The sequence below is a fragment of the Neopsephotus bourkii genome, unplaced genomic scaffold, assembly GCF_033783945.1.
Source record: "Neopsephotus bourkii isolate Nb327-2 ecotype Australia unplaced genomic scaffold, CSIRO-AGI_Nbou_v1 NB_1287, whole genome shotgun sequence".
In the NCBI taxonomy this organism is placed as follows: Eukaryota; Metazoa; Chordata; class Aves; order Psittaciformes; family Psittacidae; genus Neopsephotus; species Neopsephotus bourkii.
In genome coordinates this window covers 3,899,021-3,916,290 of record NW_026901771.1, presented here as the reverse complement: position 1 = coordinate 3,916,290, position 17,270 = coordinate 3,899,021, and the positions used below count along the sequence as shown (strand labels likewise).

Genomic DNA, 17,270 nt, shown 5'->3' with positions numbered 1-17,270 from the left:
TTTGTTTCTTTATTCAGTAAACATCTAGTTACAAGTTTCACAACTTAAAAAAGTGGGGGAGCTGACTGAAGAGGCGTCGGGGGCCACAGGCTGATCCAGCTTCTGTTCTGCTCCTCCCTTCTCTAACGCACACATCCTTCCGTCTCTCCAGAGCTGCACCAAGGAGCCTCTGTCCCAGTGAAGGGACTGACATGGGGTTCTAGCAGAATTCCCTCCTATCTCTTTTACAGGGGACTAAACACAAACTTCAGAACCAGCCCAACCCAGCACAGAAGAGTGGAAAGGATGGAAGAGGAAAGGTGGCAGCTCCTCATGCCCACCACTACCGGCAGAAAGAACAGAAATGAGGGAGAGCAGAAGGGCAATGGGCAATGAATGCATTCTTTGCACACTGGTAACATTCCCCACGCCCCACTGCAGCACCCAAATGGGGCAAAGAAGAGCTATGCAGAAGATTAGTTGCTTTGTTTCAAATCTTTAAGTGGGAGAGAGGTTAATACTAAATTCGAATAGGGTCCGAGTGGTGCTTTGAAGGGGCTTCAGAGTTTCACTGTCTGTACCTGGGAGGAAGGGGAACAGTGCATGAGAAGAGTTAAGTGGTGATTAAAAAGCAGCATAAAATATCAGCACAGAAGATAAAGACATGTTTAAAACTGATGTCTATAGACACCAAGAAAGTATCTTTTCAAGCACCTGATCACATCCTAGTGAACCCTATTCAAACCACAGGAGAGCAGACACTGGCACTTCCATTTCAAACCTGATTGGCAGCAAATGGTCTCTAAGTTCTATAGAGTGACAGAATAAACACTCTACAGATTGCGATCCTACAGCATTTCAATCACCAGTTAAGGACGACACCACATTTTCTTGCTGATGACAAAGTAACTTCAACAGCTTCCACCATCCCATTCAGCACAGTCATTTCTCAAAATTCACATGTTCCACTGCTCTCTAGATTAAGTGGGAAAACCCATTTCCAACCAACATTTCGAAGACTGGTGCCATGAACAAAAATAATCACATGGCTGAGAAGCCACCACGCAGTCGAAGAGGAAAAACACCTGTGAAGACTTACAAGAGCGTGTAGGTAGATTTGGGGGTGGCCATACCGCACCCCCGACAAGGTCTGCTCTGGGTTCACCAGTCATACCGACGGGACTGTCTGGAGGGAGAATCCTCAGGGCCCTGGATTGCAAGGCGAGTCCCTTCAGCCCGACGGCCGCTGCCGCCTTCGTGCCGCCGGTAATCCAGCCCCCGCTGCGCCCGGAAGCGGGATGTCTCCCGCCTCCATTCATCGTCAAATGCGGCTGCATCACCTATGTAAGGAAAGGTGGAGCTCAGGTGAGGACGTGGTGGGGAAGCGGTACCTGGGCTTGCTGGGGCGGGGAGAGGGGGCACACAGGCAGTACTCACTCTCATCCATGTTGATGTAGTCCTGCCTCTCCTCCTGGTCACCCGTGCGATGGTTCCGGGACCGCTGCATGATGTGTGCCCGCTCTCTGATGTGGTGTCCAATTGACATCTGTTCCAAGCCGCTGTCCGAGTCCCTTACAGTCCGTCTGGTCTCACGGATCTGAGGGCAGATTCCCAAATAGCATCACCGCTTTAATTCATTCTCCCAGCCCCACACGTCACCGATTCTTGCCAGCGCTATTTCAGTCATGCTGCACTGCCACTACTCTCAGGATGTCAGATGCAACATAATGAAGAAGGGAAAATGGATTTTCCCTACCGACACTTCCTATTCCCTCCCAGTGGCCCTCAGCATGGTTCAGTGAGTCACAACACGCTCCTCAGCTGCAACTGACTGCAGAGCAGAAGTGCTGTGGGTGGCCAGCACTGAGCCACCAAATGAAGACTACCCACTCACAGCAAACCCAGCAGCTTCGTGCCTCCTCCTTACCCCACCAGGTGCTGAACGCATCTCAGAGGTCTCTTGGTAGACCTTGGGCCCATCACCCAGATTGGAATAGGAGATGACAGTTGAGGAGGTAAATGTCTGGCAGTTAGCACCACTTGTCATATGCTCCTGAAAAACAGAAATGGGGAATCGTATAAAGAAGGAATGCGAGGGAAGAAGAGATGGCAGTTGATTCTCTCCCTATAAAGTAGGAAGAAATTACAATAGGAGGAATATAAATCACACGGGTCCAACTTTTTGGAGAACACATCTACCTTTAAATTAACTCTTGTTTCTTGCTAAAAGAGTCTACCCCCACACTTCCTTCCTCAGCCATCTCTCTGCACTCAGAGGGTACACCTCAGGAACAAGCTCCCTACCACTGAATCCTGGTCACAACAGAAGGGTTAGAGCCTCTGCCACCTTGGCAGCTTGAGCACAGCCCATATCAAAGCAGCACAGGAAGATGGGAGACATTAAAGGGATAACAGGAGCATTCTCAGTACTCCTCTCAATACAAACTTATTTATGGAGGGTTCTTACCATGTTTCCAATCATGTCGTTCATCATCCCAAACATATCTATAAAGCCACCTGCCTGTTAAAAGAGAACACAAGAACATATGAAGTCACTTTGGAATGATACAGGAGGAAAGAACAACAAACTATCTGCAAGGGACAAGAAACTGCTGCCTAAGTAGGAAAACCTTATTATTTTCCCTTTTTTTCAGTAGTGAAGAAAAAAAACCCTTTTCTTTTTTCTGTTTCTGTTCCCTCAGGTTGCATTGTCCATGTGTTCTGGCTCTCCAGATATCTGGATACAGCAAGGGGTGTTCATTTAGTTCAAGCCTGACTCCTTATGCTGAGTCCAGGCACTCCACAAAGCTAAGAGCAGAAATCTCAGGATGTGCACTAACAGTGGCCTTAACCATAGGACAGTCACCCTCAACGATGTTTTCACCTCATCGCTGTCAACTCTTAAACCACAAGGAAGTTTCCATTGGTTGTATTTTTTCCTAACATAATAACAAGTTTTCTTCTTTTCCCTACAAACATCTGACTTTTTAATCTTGCAAACCTAAAGGCTGCAGCAATCTACCGGGCCAGCAGGTCTCACAGGTTACTTGTGCAATATGTAAACAAAATTGCTATGTCACTTTCAGCTTGCTGATTTTTTTGTTTCCTCCAGTAGCCTCTTGTTCTCTTTTTCAGCAAAGCAGCACTCACATGCAATGCTATTACCCTTTGAAGTCTATCTGTTTGTATCCTTATTAATCCTTTCCTGAGCTACAGTAATGCCAGGACGCTCAGTCTCTTTCACTGAGGCAATCCTGCAGAGCGAGGCAGCCGATGTTGCTGGATCTGGAATAACCTATTTCCAGTGTATTATTTCAGTAGATGACGGAGATCAGTGTGCCCCAAGCACGGTGTCCTCAAAGACACACAGCCATTCTCATTCCAGTCCCGTTCACCTGAAGTATTCTGCAGGCTTCCTCTTCTGCCATCGCTGACAAAGGAGGTTCAACGATCCCCTCTGCCTACTAATGGCCAAGTCTCTTCCTCATGTCATCACAGCTCCTCCATTACCTCCAAACAGATCCAGAGCTTCTTTTAGACATATGAGGTTATTAAGAGACTATCTGCTCTTCTCAGATATTAACTGTCCCAATCCCTATGAAATATTGTGCTATAACAGCTTTAGGGCTCTTTTCTGGTCAAGGTGCAAATACAATCTCCTGGAACAAACAGCATTAGAACCTCTTCTCTAAAACAGTGCATGAACTAGATTAAAACATTAGAAGGGAAACAAGAGAAAGGCCTGAAGTCACACAGCAACTCAATGAGAGAGATCCAAGTGAGACCGGCTGCCTCCAGTTCCAGTTCAATACCCTCTTCTGTATTCTGTTTACTATAAATCTAGAGCTCATTCTGGTCTATTCACACCTTCCCACCCTCACTACCACTTAGGATGGATGGTCTTGCTCACAGATGGGTACATTTTAGCACCAGCTGCACACAGAGCTGATGAATCTCAGTATGGAACCACTAATTTGGAAAGCGTCTAATGTGACCCAAAAAAACAAGAGACCTTACCATGCCGAGCATCCCAAAGGGTGAAACAGCTCCTGCCTGCCAGGACAACAGAAAAACAGAACAGAGAATGACTTTGCAACAGCCAAACAACAGATTTTCCTCAGAACACCCTCATCCTTCTCAGAAACACAACTAGAAATGATCAGGCCCCACAAACAGATCAAGGAAGACTTGATAGCAGAGTCACAGCAGTTCAAACCATATTATCTCTAACAAACGAGACAGAAGGTGATGCTCCTAAAACAATATAAGTAAAAGAAATTTATGTCCCAGAGAAACAATTTCTTCTCCTCCTCCCATTCAATCTAGAATGCAGTTGTGTTTAATGTATTAATGTGGAATAAAGAAAAGGACAACAGTTTTAGAGAGATCAGTTCTGTGCCCACCATCCATATGAAGGCAAGGGTGTGCCCAACCCAGTAAGGGTGAAAGGTAGAAGGTAACAAGGGAGTTTAACAAATCCTGCCCTGTGCTGAGCACCTCTTTTACCTGCATCCTCCGACCAGGCTGGCGAGCCCCAGGGGTGGTGCCATCAGTGATGCCAAGGAGTGGGCCGAAGCCGAAGCTTCCCGAGAGCATGCGGTTCATGTGCTGCCGGTGGATGGCAAAAGGATCCCTTTCAGAGAGGTGGAGAGAACAATGGTGAGGAAGGGACGACAGAAGACAAAAGCCCTGCATTATGGAAGTGTACATTCCTTTCCAAGCTGACAATCCAGAACCCCAAGAACTCAGTGTTGCTTATGGTGATACTTAGTGCTGGAAGGGACTTCTGGATCCCATTTATTTATTGAAATAGAAGATACTGCACCACAGAATCCCTCTCAGGCACTAACTGTTCAGAGTAGTTTGGTGTTCTGCTCCCACTAACGCTTTAGGGCCGAGTATGGCTGAGGCCATTCCAGAACCTCACTGCTCTAACAAATGAAAGTCACTTCTCAGACCTGCACATACCACCACCATTTCATATTTATTTCCTCTTGTGCCATCAAACCCCTTTACGTTAACAGATTTGTGACACAACCAAACCCTGCAGTTCTTCATTTTGCAGGGAGGTGCACAAAGACCCTTTTGGTTGCAAAGAGATGACTACACTGACTGGACCAGAGAGTATGTGACCCTAGATACTGCCCTCTTACCCTTCCACATACATGCAAATAAACATGCTCAAGCACAAGACTGAAACCTCCGTAAGGGGCTGTATGGACTGACACTGTGTAACCTCTCTCTGTCCCAAATAACCTTTATCTGCTACTGTCCTACAACGTTATGTGTATACCTGGCAAGAGATTGAGACCACGTAGAGGTTTTTTCAAATTTGAGAGGGAATGGGAAAAATAACTGGGGTCCCTAACTGGTTTTGCTTCCTTTGCAGCCTTCACTTTGAAGGCTTTACACATTCACATGCTGGAAGGTCAAGGAGAGAAAAAGGAGAATAAGGACAAATGGTCACAGAATACAGTCGCCACAGTTTGGGAAATACCACAGCATTTCCATGTGGATCTTACAGCTTTGCACTCATCCCTCTTGAGTGCAAGTAAACTCAGCAGCATAGAATACTCCTGAGATCACAAAAGTGCCTACTATAAACCATTACTTTTCTGTCTGTACTGGAAATGCTTCCCATAATAAAAGTCAGACTCATTCCTGCCACATCAATGAGAATACATAGTCATTCTGTGACTAACTGGGGCATCAAGGTTTCCTTTCCTGCTAACGTGCTTACAGCTGATAAAATTCTTGCTTATTACCAATTTTAAAAGCAAACCTCAGACTTTGTTTTTCTACATATATTAATTCCACTACATTTCTAGTAGTAGTGCAATGCTTAACATAATCAAATTCTTACTGTGTTACAGCCTATTCCTTATCCACTTTGGCAGAGACTGCCAACTTAGTTTCACTGCCAAAATTTATCAATAGCATCCAATTTCTGGACTGTGGACAGCAACAAAAACAGTGAGTAAAAGGAATCCCAGGAAGAGTTCTTGGGACCTTCATTAGATTTGAAGCCTTGTAATTCAAACCGCTGGCTGTCTTAACTTAGTTCCTTACAACTTGACAACTGCTTTAGCGCTCTTCTCCAAATCCATTAATGATGCCCTGTGCAGACCAGCAACAAACACTGGATGGAACAGTAGATTTTATTATCTATCTGAACTGAAATCCTACCTGGCGTAAGAAAGCACAATAATCCTTACGCTAAGAAGAGGATCAGGTAGTCCAGCCCTCTCTCCCTCAGACAGTTGCAGTGCCTTTTGGCCTACTTTATTTAATCACGCCTTCCTCCCAGACCATGCTCTAGTATTACAGAAACCAGACCAAGACGAACCAGGTTATTCCCTGCGCTGCCCCTTTCGCAGCGGTCATGTGTGTTTGTTTCCCTGCAGCCAGCCCGCAGCTGCTGCGCTGCGGCATTACACCCGCCCGGAAGGAAGGCCCTGTGCCCACCGCTTAGACGGGAGGGCAGCACACCTGCCCCCCCCCCCAGCCCCACCACCCTAGGGCCGCAGCCTCCTTCCCTCCACCCCAGCGGGTGCCCAGTTCGACTCACATGGCAAACATGGGGTCCTCCGGCTCGCCTTCCCTCATCAGCCGGAACATGCTTCCCTCGGTCGGAGGCGGCCTCTGCGGAGGGGAGAGAGGGTGAACACACAACCGAGGCGGAAGGCGGAGGGCGGGGAGGGGAGGAGCAGCGGAGCCGGTCCTCCCGCGCAACGCCTCCGCCTCCCCCCAGGCCGGGCAGGTGATGGCAGAGCTTCCACCGCGGCGCCGTAGGCCGCGACCCACCCCCCGTGGCCCTCCCGGCACCGGGCCCAGGCCGCGCCCCCAGCCCCGCCCCCGTGCCCTGCCTGCCGGCGCACCAGTGGGTGCCGAGCTGCGGGTACAGCGCTTCCCCGTCCGCGGCAGGAAGACACCCGCAGACCGATCACTCCTCTGCGCCCATCGCGGCCCAGGCCCGCATTCACCGCTACCGCCCCGCCCGGCCAGCCGGCTCCCAGCACGCATGCGCCACAGACCCGGCGGCGACGCAATCACCGAGTGGGAGGGGGGGCGGAAGGGCTGCTCTGTAGAGCGCCCCCTGGCGCCCGGAGAGACCCGCGGTCCGCCGCCCCTCAGCCCCGGGCCTCAGCGGGCGCAGGCCGGGCGGAGGCTCCCTCAGCAGGCCTCACCGCTGGGGAGGTGCCGGTACCGCCAGCCGGCCCGGCAGTGCCTGGTGGGTCCGGGAGCGAGCTGCAGCTGGCAGCGAGTGAAAACATGCCCCAGTGACAAGGGGCTATTGTTCCTCGAGCAAAGGCGGTGGTGGACGGGCACCGGGGGTGCTTGCCAACCTCCCACCTCGATAAGGGCGAGGAGAGTGCTTGGAGGGCCGGAACGAGAGGGAGCGTGGCCATGGGTGCCTCTGCCATGCTCACGAGGCAGGGGACACCACGGAGGACGTGGCAGTGCTGCTGGGGCTGTGGTAAACTGGCAGTGGGTTGTCACTGCCCCTGAGTAGCCGCCAGAGCCACAGACAAAGCACAGGGACTCTGTGTGTGCTCAGGGAGTCACCATGCATCAGTGGGCTGACAGCCTCTGTCACCATTCCTGGGGAATGCTGGTTGCCTTCAGCTACCGCTGGCTCCACTGGATTGAAAGGAAGAGAATGGGCTGGCTTGGGGCTTCTTGAGACCAGGGCACTCTTCCCTAAGTGGGATTGAGTGCTGAATCTGCCCTGCTGTGTGCAGGGGGCAGGCTAAACCCATGCCAGAGGCTGCAGAACATGGTTGAGAAATCGAACTCCGGAGTTGTGGCAGAAGCCACGTCCTTGGATTTCAGAGTCTGACAGAGGAACGTGACCCGGTAGCACGTATCATGTGGTGGAACGCACAGGGGACTTGGCAATACTTCTTGCTATAGCAGGTCTCAAAACTGCTTAATGTCCAGGAAGACCTCCCACTGGAGCCCTGTGTGCATGCGTAAGACCCTTCAGATGTCCCTCACTGCATTTAATAAGTGCATCCTTCACAGGCTGCAACTGACATCCACACCATGGAAGCTGTGGATGGCACAGTGGGGCAGGATCATGTGAGTCAGACAGATGTTATGTGCAGGGCATGGGCTGTGCCACCTCAGACCTCTTGGGCAGTGCTCCTTGGGAAGACTGTCCATAGGTGAGGTGCCAAGCTGTCCTGTCACCAGCTCAGAATCGATCTGTGAGCCCTGAAGGTTACACAGAGTTCTCCCTCAATCTCTCTGCACTGCTTTTGCAACCTAGAACATCTTTCAGAGACCTCCAGTCTGGAAAGCCCTCCCTGGCTGGGGTGTTTTCCTTTTGCTCTGAGGCTCTCCTGGTGTTTGCTCACAGTGTGTGGAGCTGACCTCAAGTGGCAGCGTTCAGAGAAAGGCAAAGAGCTGCTTGAACAAGAACGTAAGCATCTGGGATAAAATGACTTGCTGTCCCCCAGGTATCAGTGATCCTCCCACCCCTGGAATGTCCTGGAGATGATAGGACTCCCTCAGTTTTTTCCACATACCAAGTCAGGCATTGCTGCCTTCCAAACACAGAGCTAGGGGAGGAATAGAACAGTGTGGGAAAAGTACTGCTTTGCAGATCCTTTCTCTGTCCCTCACGCTGCTCCTGTGTAAGTGACCTGTGGCACAAAGGGATGACTTTAGCAGACTGCGGGCTGAGGCTGTGTGTCTCACTGAACGTTTCTGCAGCCATTACTCTTGTTGAACCTGTGTCACCAAAGACTGTGCTAACAGTAGTGTCACCAGTTCAGCAAATTGTGAGGGCACTTCACTTTCAAAGAGTTGTGCTCGTGGCAAAAGCCGGGTGAAGGAGGAGTTGGAAGTGCAACCTTTCTCTGGAACAGGGAGAAGCCCATGGTTCTGAGGAACACTGAAGCTGTGTCACTGTGCTGTTTGCATATTTCTCTATAGTAGTCACCACATTATGCCTAATGTTCACTGAGGGGTTGGCCATTTGCTAGGTGAGAATAACAAAGAACACGGGGGGGGGGGGATGAATGAAAAGCAAAAACTCTCATCTTTCCCCTGTCACATTCTCTATTTAGGCTGCTTCTGTTTTCATCATGAAGAAAAGCCATTAACTACATCTCTCTGTTCCCCTTCAAGCTGCTCGGGTTGTGCTGAAGCGGTGGAGGATGGGGGGAAGGGGAGGAAGAAGGAGCTCAGCATCCCAGAGGAGGCGAGTGAAGGGCAAAATGGAAGAGGGATGAATGGCGCCGCTGCCCTCAACTCCACCTTCTCCCGCCTACTGCTGGCTTCTGGCAGGCAGCCTCCCCCAGCATCCCCCTCGCCCTCAGTCAGCCAAAGGGCAGCCACAGCGGAAGCATTTTAAAAGCAAACCAAGTATCACGTGGTGAAGGTAAATAAACAGCACGCTGAAAAATCGTGCCTTGTTACCTGCTGCTTCCAGGGACCCATCATTTTGGCCAAGACACAAACAGCTTCTTAATGCATCCAAATGCTCCAGAGCCCCTGTGGATGCCTGTAAGACAAAGAAATCCTCGTTATCAGAAGTCAGAGCTACCCACAGCCATTTCCTCATTGGTTCCCTTCATCTGTGCCTCTTACGTAATCCCCACCCAACAACTAACTGACTTCAGCTGAAGGGCACCCGAGTAAAGGACAGCTCCGATCTGAGCCTCAGATGTGACATTTCACATCTAGGATGCCAGAGCCAGTGTGTGGTGCTTGCAGCTTGTCCTACACGGCAGCGGTTGCTTTTAGAATGTACTGCTCATGTTAAGTGTATCTGCCACACTGTGAGTGAGAAACACAACTCCCATCTGTGCTGTGTTAGCAAAGAGAGGCTCACAGAAATCACGACTGAAAACCTCCCCCCGTTCCCAGTCTTCCGACAGGCTGGTGTCACCCCCCGTCACTCTCATCTACTCTTCTTGCCTACTCTCATTGTGTTACCTACCACAGCCCACTGCAGTGCTTATTTCAATGTGTTGTCTCTCAGGAAGCCAGTTCCCAATGCAAAGTTGGTCAATGGTTGAATTCTTGGGTATTTCCTCTTGATTTCAGGATACAGCATCATGAAAGAACAACAAAACTGATCATCTGCCTGGATTTTTAACAGAGACAGGACACAAAGGTGAACAGTGTGGATTAAATCATAGCATAATAGAATGGTTTGGGTTGGAAAGGACCTTAAGATCATCCAGTTCCAACCCACTCCCATGGGCAGAGACACCTCACACTAAACCATGTCACCCAAGGCTCTGTCCAACCTGGGCAGGGATGCGGCAGCCACAGCTTCTCTGAGCAACCTGTTCCAGCGCCTCAGCACCCTCATAGTGAAGAACTTCTTCCTTATATCTAACCTGAACTTCTCCTGTTTCAGTTTGAACTCATCACCCCTTGTCTTACCACTACAGTCCTTGACAAAGAGTCCCTCTCCAGCATCCAATAATAAATACATAAATGCATCCAAACACATTCCCTTTGCACACTGAGATTTTGCTAGCTTCACTGTAAATGATAGATACTGTCTGTATCTGAATTTATGTAAATCTAAGAAAAGTTAATGCAAATACACAACCTTCTGCTCTTTTGTTGTTCAGCAGTTTGAAAGAGTTTTGGAACCACGCTCTTGAGTTAGTTCACAAAATTCTTGAAGTAGCCAGTACTGTGGTTTGCTTTTGCTCAGAAAAATGGCTCAGTTAGTTCAGCCTTCAACAGAAAAAAGGCCCTGTTCCCCCAACAGAACACAGTGACAAGGCTAGCAAGGTATTAAAACCAAAAGTGTAAGTATTTTCTTCCAGGTGCCTGCACCCTGCACCTGCTGGGAGTACAGAAACACATAGCACACATGAAAGCCCAGGCATATGTGCAAACATATGCTCACGTATGAAGACACACACATGCAAGCTTAACATACACCTCAATAGAGAAGTACCACACACAAATAGGTACGTGTGCTGCACACATCTGCAGAAACACCGAGCACAGCACAATTCTAACTTACTGTACAGAGGAAATTGCATTCATGCTCTTGTACAGGCTTTCCAAGCAATGATGTATCATGTAACTCTTGCACCTCCCTCGTTTTGTCTAAAGACATAAGACCCTCAAAACGATGGAATAAATTCTGCTGAGCAGGCAAAGCAACTTGAGGACAAGATTACTGAATATACTGCAAAGGGACCCGCATCTGCAGGCTGCATGAGAAGTATACTTGTATTTGCAACAAAGGGAAAACACAGATGGGAGAGGGGAGGCAAGAAAAGCTTCAAATCCATCCAGCAGATGAAATGCAGAGTGGCACAAGTTGGATGGAGAAGCAGAAGACACATGGAAGAGTTAGGTGAGACAGCTAAGGGATGCCCTCAGGGCATGCGCAAAGGAGCTGCACCCTAGAAGCCAAGGAAGTCTCACCCTCTGGATCTGAAGAGCAAGAAGAGGTAGGATGAAGAAACGGGCATGTCACAAGGCATGAAGAAGAGTTTCATTTATTTAAGAGGAAAACCACGGTTGATACAGGCATGCAGGGTAAAATCAAACATGTGGTAAACGAAAGTAGGGAAGCAAGATTAATTTTGTACATGGGATAAAGGAGGTCACAAAGAGAAGCCAGAGAGCTATAGGAAGGCTGCTGCTAAGAATACAGGTAGGAGGAAAAGCTGAGAAACAACAGATGAGGTAAAAACTGCCAAGAGAATACGATGGGGAGCATGGAAGGGGAAATGTGAGACTGCACCCTGCAAGCGCTGGGGCCACAGGGAGCATGCAAATAGCAGAGCTGACCCTGCTCCATCCCACAGGCTGCTGGAAACACCTTTGCTCCCTTTCCACCAGCAGGAGCTCGCCTGTTTGCATCTGTGGGTGTGCCACCTGTGCCAACAGCAACTTTGGGCACAGCCACATCACCAAACACAATCAATCCTCCCTTTCTCCCTTCCAGGATGTGTCAACGCCTGTGTGTGCATTAATGCAAAGGTGTCTCTGTCAAGGGATGCCTGTTGGTGTAGTTTAGCATTTTCAGTACTTGAGTGTGTGAAGGACAACCCCCCAGATCAGGGAACAGTAGCAGCACACAGCTCCTGACAAGCAGAAGCAGAGAGGAACTACTTCTGGCCACTTCATAGATTTTTGGCTGTAGCTCCAGAAATTAAGACTTTTTTCTTGTAGAAGAGAGGGATTAAAGAGGAGTACTTGTACTAAACCTGAATGCTGATAGCAGTTAGATCTGAGAAGATTGCCAGAGGGGCTTTGTGAAAACAGGGGGTGGGGGAGAGAGACGAAATTAATGCATGCATTTTCATGATTTATTATTCTGATACTACTCTAGATCTGTGTGTCTGGGTTACATGACAATTTCTTTGGGGCAGGAACTATGCCTATTGTGTGTAGCTACACTATTGTGCATACAGTATTACTGTATTTAGGGCTACACTACTATTGTGTGTAGCTAAGAACATCGATGAGTCAGATTACAAGAGAAGCAGCTGTAGCTGTGGAGACCAGATGGGGGAATGGTTGGGCTTGATGATCTTAAAGGTCTTTTCCAACCTAGCTGGTTCTATGATTCTATGACAAAGTGGTGATCTCCTACCATCCCATCACACAGATTATAACTTGTCCAATGCCTTTCATGATTTCCTTCAGGAGATATGTACTTACTGCCCACCTGGTTCCACAAGTACCAATTGCTTCTTCTATTAAATGCTAAAACTGACACACATTCGATAGAACTCCGAGCACTAGCTCTAAATCCTGACTTTGCACAGAGGTTGAGTTTCTGCCTATTTTCCAGCCAGACGGATTAATAACCTTGCATTATACCTGTGAGAATAGCTGCGTACAAATGTACATCCATGTGTGCTTATAGAATAGTTTGGATTGGCAGGGACCTTAAAGATCATCCAGTTCAAACCCCCTTGTCACAGACAGGGACACCCATGTTGCGTGCATGCCTGATTTTGTACATAGGCTTGCAAACACATGCAGATTTTGCCTATGATAGCGGAATAGACTTCACAACCCCCTTGTACAACCCCCCTGTACACAACAGGCAACATCAGTTTCAGCCTATGTGCCTGTGACTAAGAGCAGAACAATATAAATCTTCTGGGAAAGGTATTTTAGTCATCCCAGTCTGCTCAAACGGATAAACAACGGTCTGAAGCGCAGCTCTAAGAACATCTGTTAGCAACAAATCCCCGCAGCTGCAACACACAGCCTGCCGTTCAGCAGAGAGGACCTTTGCTTACTCGGCGCTGTGCGGTGATCCCTTCCAGCAGGCCGTGGGCGACAAGAGCCCGGCTTCCAAGGCGGGCGGGCAGGGCTCTGCGGCAGGCTGCAGGGGTCAGTGTTGCACACCGACTGCTGCCCTGCCGAAGAGCCTCAGAGGACCGGCTGCGGCGCCGGGAAGGTGCTCACAGACGGGGGCCCCCGCGGCGCAGCACACCGAGGGGCCTCTGGTTTAAGCACAGAGCTCCGACGCCTTACGCTGCCCGGTTGCCTCAACACACGCCCCTCTCCTCTCAAGCCTCCCCGCACCGCTCCCCTGCGGACGGAAGCTGCAGCGCCCACACAACGGGAGACGGCCCCGAGCCGAGCCGAACCGAACCGAGCCGAGCCGAGCGGTGCCCCGCGCACCCTCCCACCGCCCCACGTGCCAACAGCCCGTCCTTCCTCACTGCACCAAACACCCCCCCACTCCTCCCCCGCCGCCAGCGAGCGTACCCCTGGCAGCCAATAGGAAACCTGTTGCCAGGCAGACGGCTCATTTGAATAACCCAATCAGGCGCCAAACCCATGAGCCCCTCCTTATATGGGGACTCGGGACGGTCTCGGTACCCCCCCCCTCGCACCATTGCCTTGTCGGCGCGCGCGCGCCAAGTCCCCTCCCCTTTCTCTCCGAGCGCGGGAAAAACAGCCCCGCAACACCCCCTTCCTCCCCCCCGCAATGGGTGCCCAGCGGAGGGCCGGGCCTGGCCGCGGGGCGGGAGGGAGGGAGGAGCCCCGCCGTCGGGAGCGCTTGCAGCGGGAGGGAGGGAGGGAAGAGGGCGGGGGAGCAACTGGAGTGGAAAATTCCAGGCAAGAGGACGCGTGAGCGCTGCCCTCCCACACGGCCCCGCAGCACCGCTCCTCGCCCACCCCGGCACCCTCCGGCCGAGCCCGTAGGGGCAGCCTCCCCTGCCGCGCTGCAGAGGCGGCGGGCAGAGTGCTCGTCTACCCTGGTACCGCGGCTCGGCGGGAAGAGGAGCGTGCGGAAGGGGGCTTTGGTGCATGCGCCCCCTGGCCTTGATGGGCCGGGAGGTGCCGCTTTTCCTGGGTCTGAGGTGATCCCCGCTGCCTGGCGGCCACCGACCCTTGAGAAGCGCCCAGAGCACATTGTTCTATCAGCCCCGCTCCCCGCGACGAGGCCCGTCCCTCTCCCCTGTCCCCTCCCTCCTCCTCCTCCTCCGCTTCCAGTCCCTCTCCCCTCCCTCCCCAGGTCCCTCCTTCCCTCGTCGTCACCGGGCGCTGTATAAATCCCGTTCCCCGGCGTATCTCCGCACCGCGGGAGACCCTGGCACTTTGCCCCTGGGACAGGAGCCTACCACCACCGCTGCACCGCTGGGACTTTGCGTTCCCGCCGCTGACCGCCTTCCCTCCCGAACCCGCCTATTTCCTAGCGGGGCTCCTTCGTACATTTCCCACCGGCCTCTTCCCTTCTATACCCGAGCCAGGATGTCGGAAAAACGCGTCGAGGAGACGCCGGCGGAGCTGAGCGCTAAGGTGAGCGAGATACCCCCTTACCCCTCTCCGGTACCCGACCTGGGCCCGACGGGATGCGGGGGGCACTTGCCCCGCTCTCCTCACAGCGGCGGCTGCGGTGCCCGGCCTACGGGGGGCGCTCGCAGGCCCCAGCACCTCCCGGCCAATGGGGGGCGGGAACTGGGCGGGGGGGGCGCCTTCGCGCCCCCCCGCCCCGTTCCCGCCCCCCATTGGCCCGAAGACGCGCGCGCTGCGTTCGTCTCTGCTCGGCTCGATTCGGAAAGAGCGGGGGGGGGCGTATGTCCCCGCCGGGTGTTCCGCCATGGCGGGAGGCGTTAGAGCCGTTAGCACGGACGGGTTAACAGCACAAACGGTTTAACGGCACGAACGGTTTAACTTTCTGCCCCCCCCCCCCGCCACGGGACGGGCGGAAAGTTGTATGGACACAAAGCGCGGGGTTTGAGGGGGAGGGAGCCGGAAACGGCTCGGTCCTATGGACGAGGCTCTTTTAAAAGCCATTAAACTCGTCAAGACTTTTCCGCATGTGTGTGGTCTGGAAGGAGCTCTGACGCATTCTCGCTGGTTTCTCTTTGTCCGGGCGGGCAGATTTAATGCTGAAGGCCTTTTTCTCACCGTTATTCTGCATCCCCTCTAAACCTTCTTTGTTTAAATATCCCTTTATTTTCTTGCCGCGGACCGCCGGAATGGTTTGGGTTTTGTGTTCATCTCGCATATAGGAAATGAAAGAAAAGAAGGAAAAACATGACGAGAAAACAGTCCACAAAGACAAGAAGAAGGAGATAGTAGAGGTGAGGCCATTATGATAGATTCAGAAGCTTCATAGGAGGTGGTTAGCCTGGCTCACTGTGGGTAATGAATAGGAAGGGAATACAGCAGATTAAGAAAGAAGGCAGCCCAAGGGAGCTTGTAAGGGAGAGGGGCAAATGAAGAGCAAGCTATAGGGTAATTGTGGAGAATGAGCCTTAAAGGACTTAGCATAGTCAGTATGGCCCAGTGAGAAGGAAAAAAGATCAAAGAAGAGAACGGAGACAAGAGTAAATGGGAGTTAGGAGAAGGTGGCACAGGAGACGTGGCCCTGCACCCACTGAAGTATCTCAAAGTGCAAGGGGAGTGTAAGATGAAGAAGGTGGAGGAGGAACAGTTAGGAAATGCACAGATTGAAGGTAAGAAGGGATCTGGAAGCGGGTGTACTATGAGCACAGGCTGTCATTATCCTGTAACCAGAGAGATGTTCTAAATGTTGGGATAGGATGGCAGCAGCTTGTTGGGATGTAAGCTTGCGGAAATCAAGGAGGTTCACATGGGTGGGGAGGGTCTGGAAGGGTTGGTTTTGTAAAGGGTTTCAGCTAGGATGATGGGAATAATGGTGTCTGAGTGTCAGAGGTGTCAATGCACGTCTGAGGCTGGAGCCTGAAGTGGCTGGAGCTGCAGAGACTGCTGCTGCACTTGCAGCAAAGAACATGGGGAAATGTCGTCCCAATGCCAGTTTCTGCTCTGACCAATTTGTTTTATTCAGGATGAGGAAAACGGAGCTGAAGAAGATGAGGAAGAGAATCCTGATGATGTTGATGAAGAAGAAGGTGGTGATGAGGATGAAGGTAGGAATAATCAGTATTGGAAGAATGGAAGGTCGTGGAGGGAAATCCCTTCACTGGGCCCTCTTGACTGAGATTGCATCCCCGTAAATGCTACTTTAGTTAACCTGTGGTTTCCTCTCTTGCTTGTGCTCAGAAGGAGACGAGAACGGGCAAGAGCAGGATGGTCATGCAGAAAAACGATCTGCAGAGGAGGAAGAGGTGAGTGATAGTGTGAGAGAAATGGCAGGGAGAAAGAATGAGGTTGTGCTGACCAAATCCATGTAGGTGCCCCTGGAGTCAGGGCTCATTGCTTCAGCAGCAGATGGGTAAATAAATCTGATGTAGCAAGAGAATAATAAACCCCTGTAGACTCCTTGTAGGATGCAGGGCCTTCCACTAGTGGTCACAGTGCTGAGTGTTTGAGATGGAGGGGTCACCTGTGACTTCCTGTGACAAGATGGACTTGTGAGGGTGGATCTCGGGGCCTGTCTGAAGTGGTGTGAGCCTGGGCTTCTGACGCATCCTGAAAGTAACTTGGCAGCTATCCCTCCAAATGGAGCTGCCCGCATCTTAACCGTGATCATCAGCCTAACAGTTGTGTCAGGCACTCAAGGATGCTTTAAAGGGGAGTGGGTTTCCATGGGAAGGGAGGAACAGCAGTAAGAATTCTGTGGAGAAATTACGTGCCTTCGTGTGGTGACTGTTTAATGGTAACTTCTTTATGTTCCTCTGTGTCCTCCATAGGATGATGTGGATCCAAAGAGACAGAAAACAGAAAATGGGTCTTCAGCTTGAGTCCTCCCCTCCCATCTATGTTCCGTCCATCTCCTCTTCCATTCCAGCCTGTGCTTGCACTGTCTGTTAGCCTCTGGCTTCACACAATCTCAGATGAGGAAAGATTAGAAATGCTCTCTAACAGGGAAGACAGCAGTTTCCTTCTCACCCAAAGACCTAGCC

General features: G+C 51.1%; 2 protein-coding genes and 1 long non-coding RNA gene across 3 annotated transcripts; 2 read left to right on the top strand and 1 right to left on the bottom strand.

The window, feature by feature from the left end:
* Window positions 1-9,544, bottom strand: MLF2 (myeloid leukemia factor 2). Its single transcript, XM_061365526.1, has 9 exons — window positions 9,406-9,544; window positions 6,548-6,621; window positions 4,486-4,612; window positions 3,997-4,032; window positions 2,447-2,500; window positions 1,907-2,032; window positions 1,417-1,576; window positions 1,079-1,319; window positions 1-560 (listed from the first exon to the last, which is right to left on the bottom strand). The coding sequence occupies exons 1-8, from the start codon at window positions 9,427-9,429 to the stop codon at window positions 1,141-1,143; spliced, it is 780 nt and encodes a 259-aa protein (XP_061221510.1). The 5' UTR covers window positions 9,430-9,544; the 3' UTR covers window positions 1-560; window positions 1,079-1,140.
* On the top strand, window positions 7,138-9,393 carry LOC133218777 (uncharacterized). The gene is made up of 2 exons (XR_009727263.1): window positions 7,138-8,404; window positions 9,115-9,393. It is a non-coding gene; the product is annotated as an uncharacterized LOC133218777 (long non-coding RNA).
* A 4,898-nt stretch (window positions 9,545-14,442) lies between the features above and the next one.
* Window positions 14,443-17,270, top strand: PTMS (parathymosin). Its single transcript, XM_061365528.1, has 5 exons — window positions 14,443-14,736; window positions 15,453-15,524; window positions 16,253-16,334; window positions 16,468-16,532; window positions 17,058-17,270. The coding sequence occupies exons 1-5, from the start codon at window positions 14,689-14,691 to the stop codon at window positions 17,106-17,108; spliced, it is 318 nt and encodes a 105-aa protein (XP_061221512.1). The 5' UTR covers window positions 14,443-14,688; the 3' UTR covers window positions 17,109-17,270.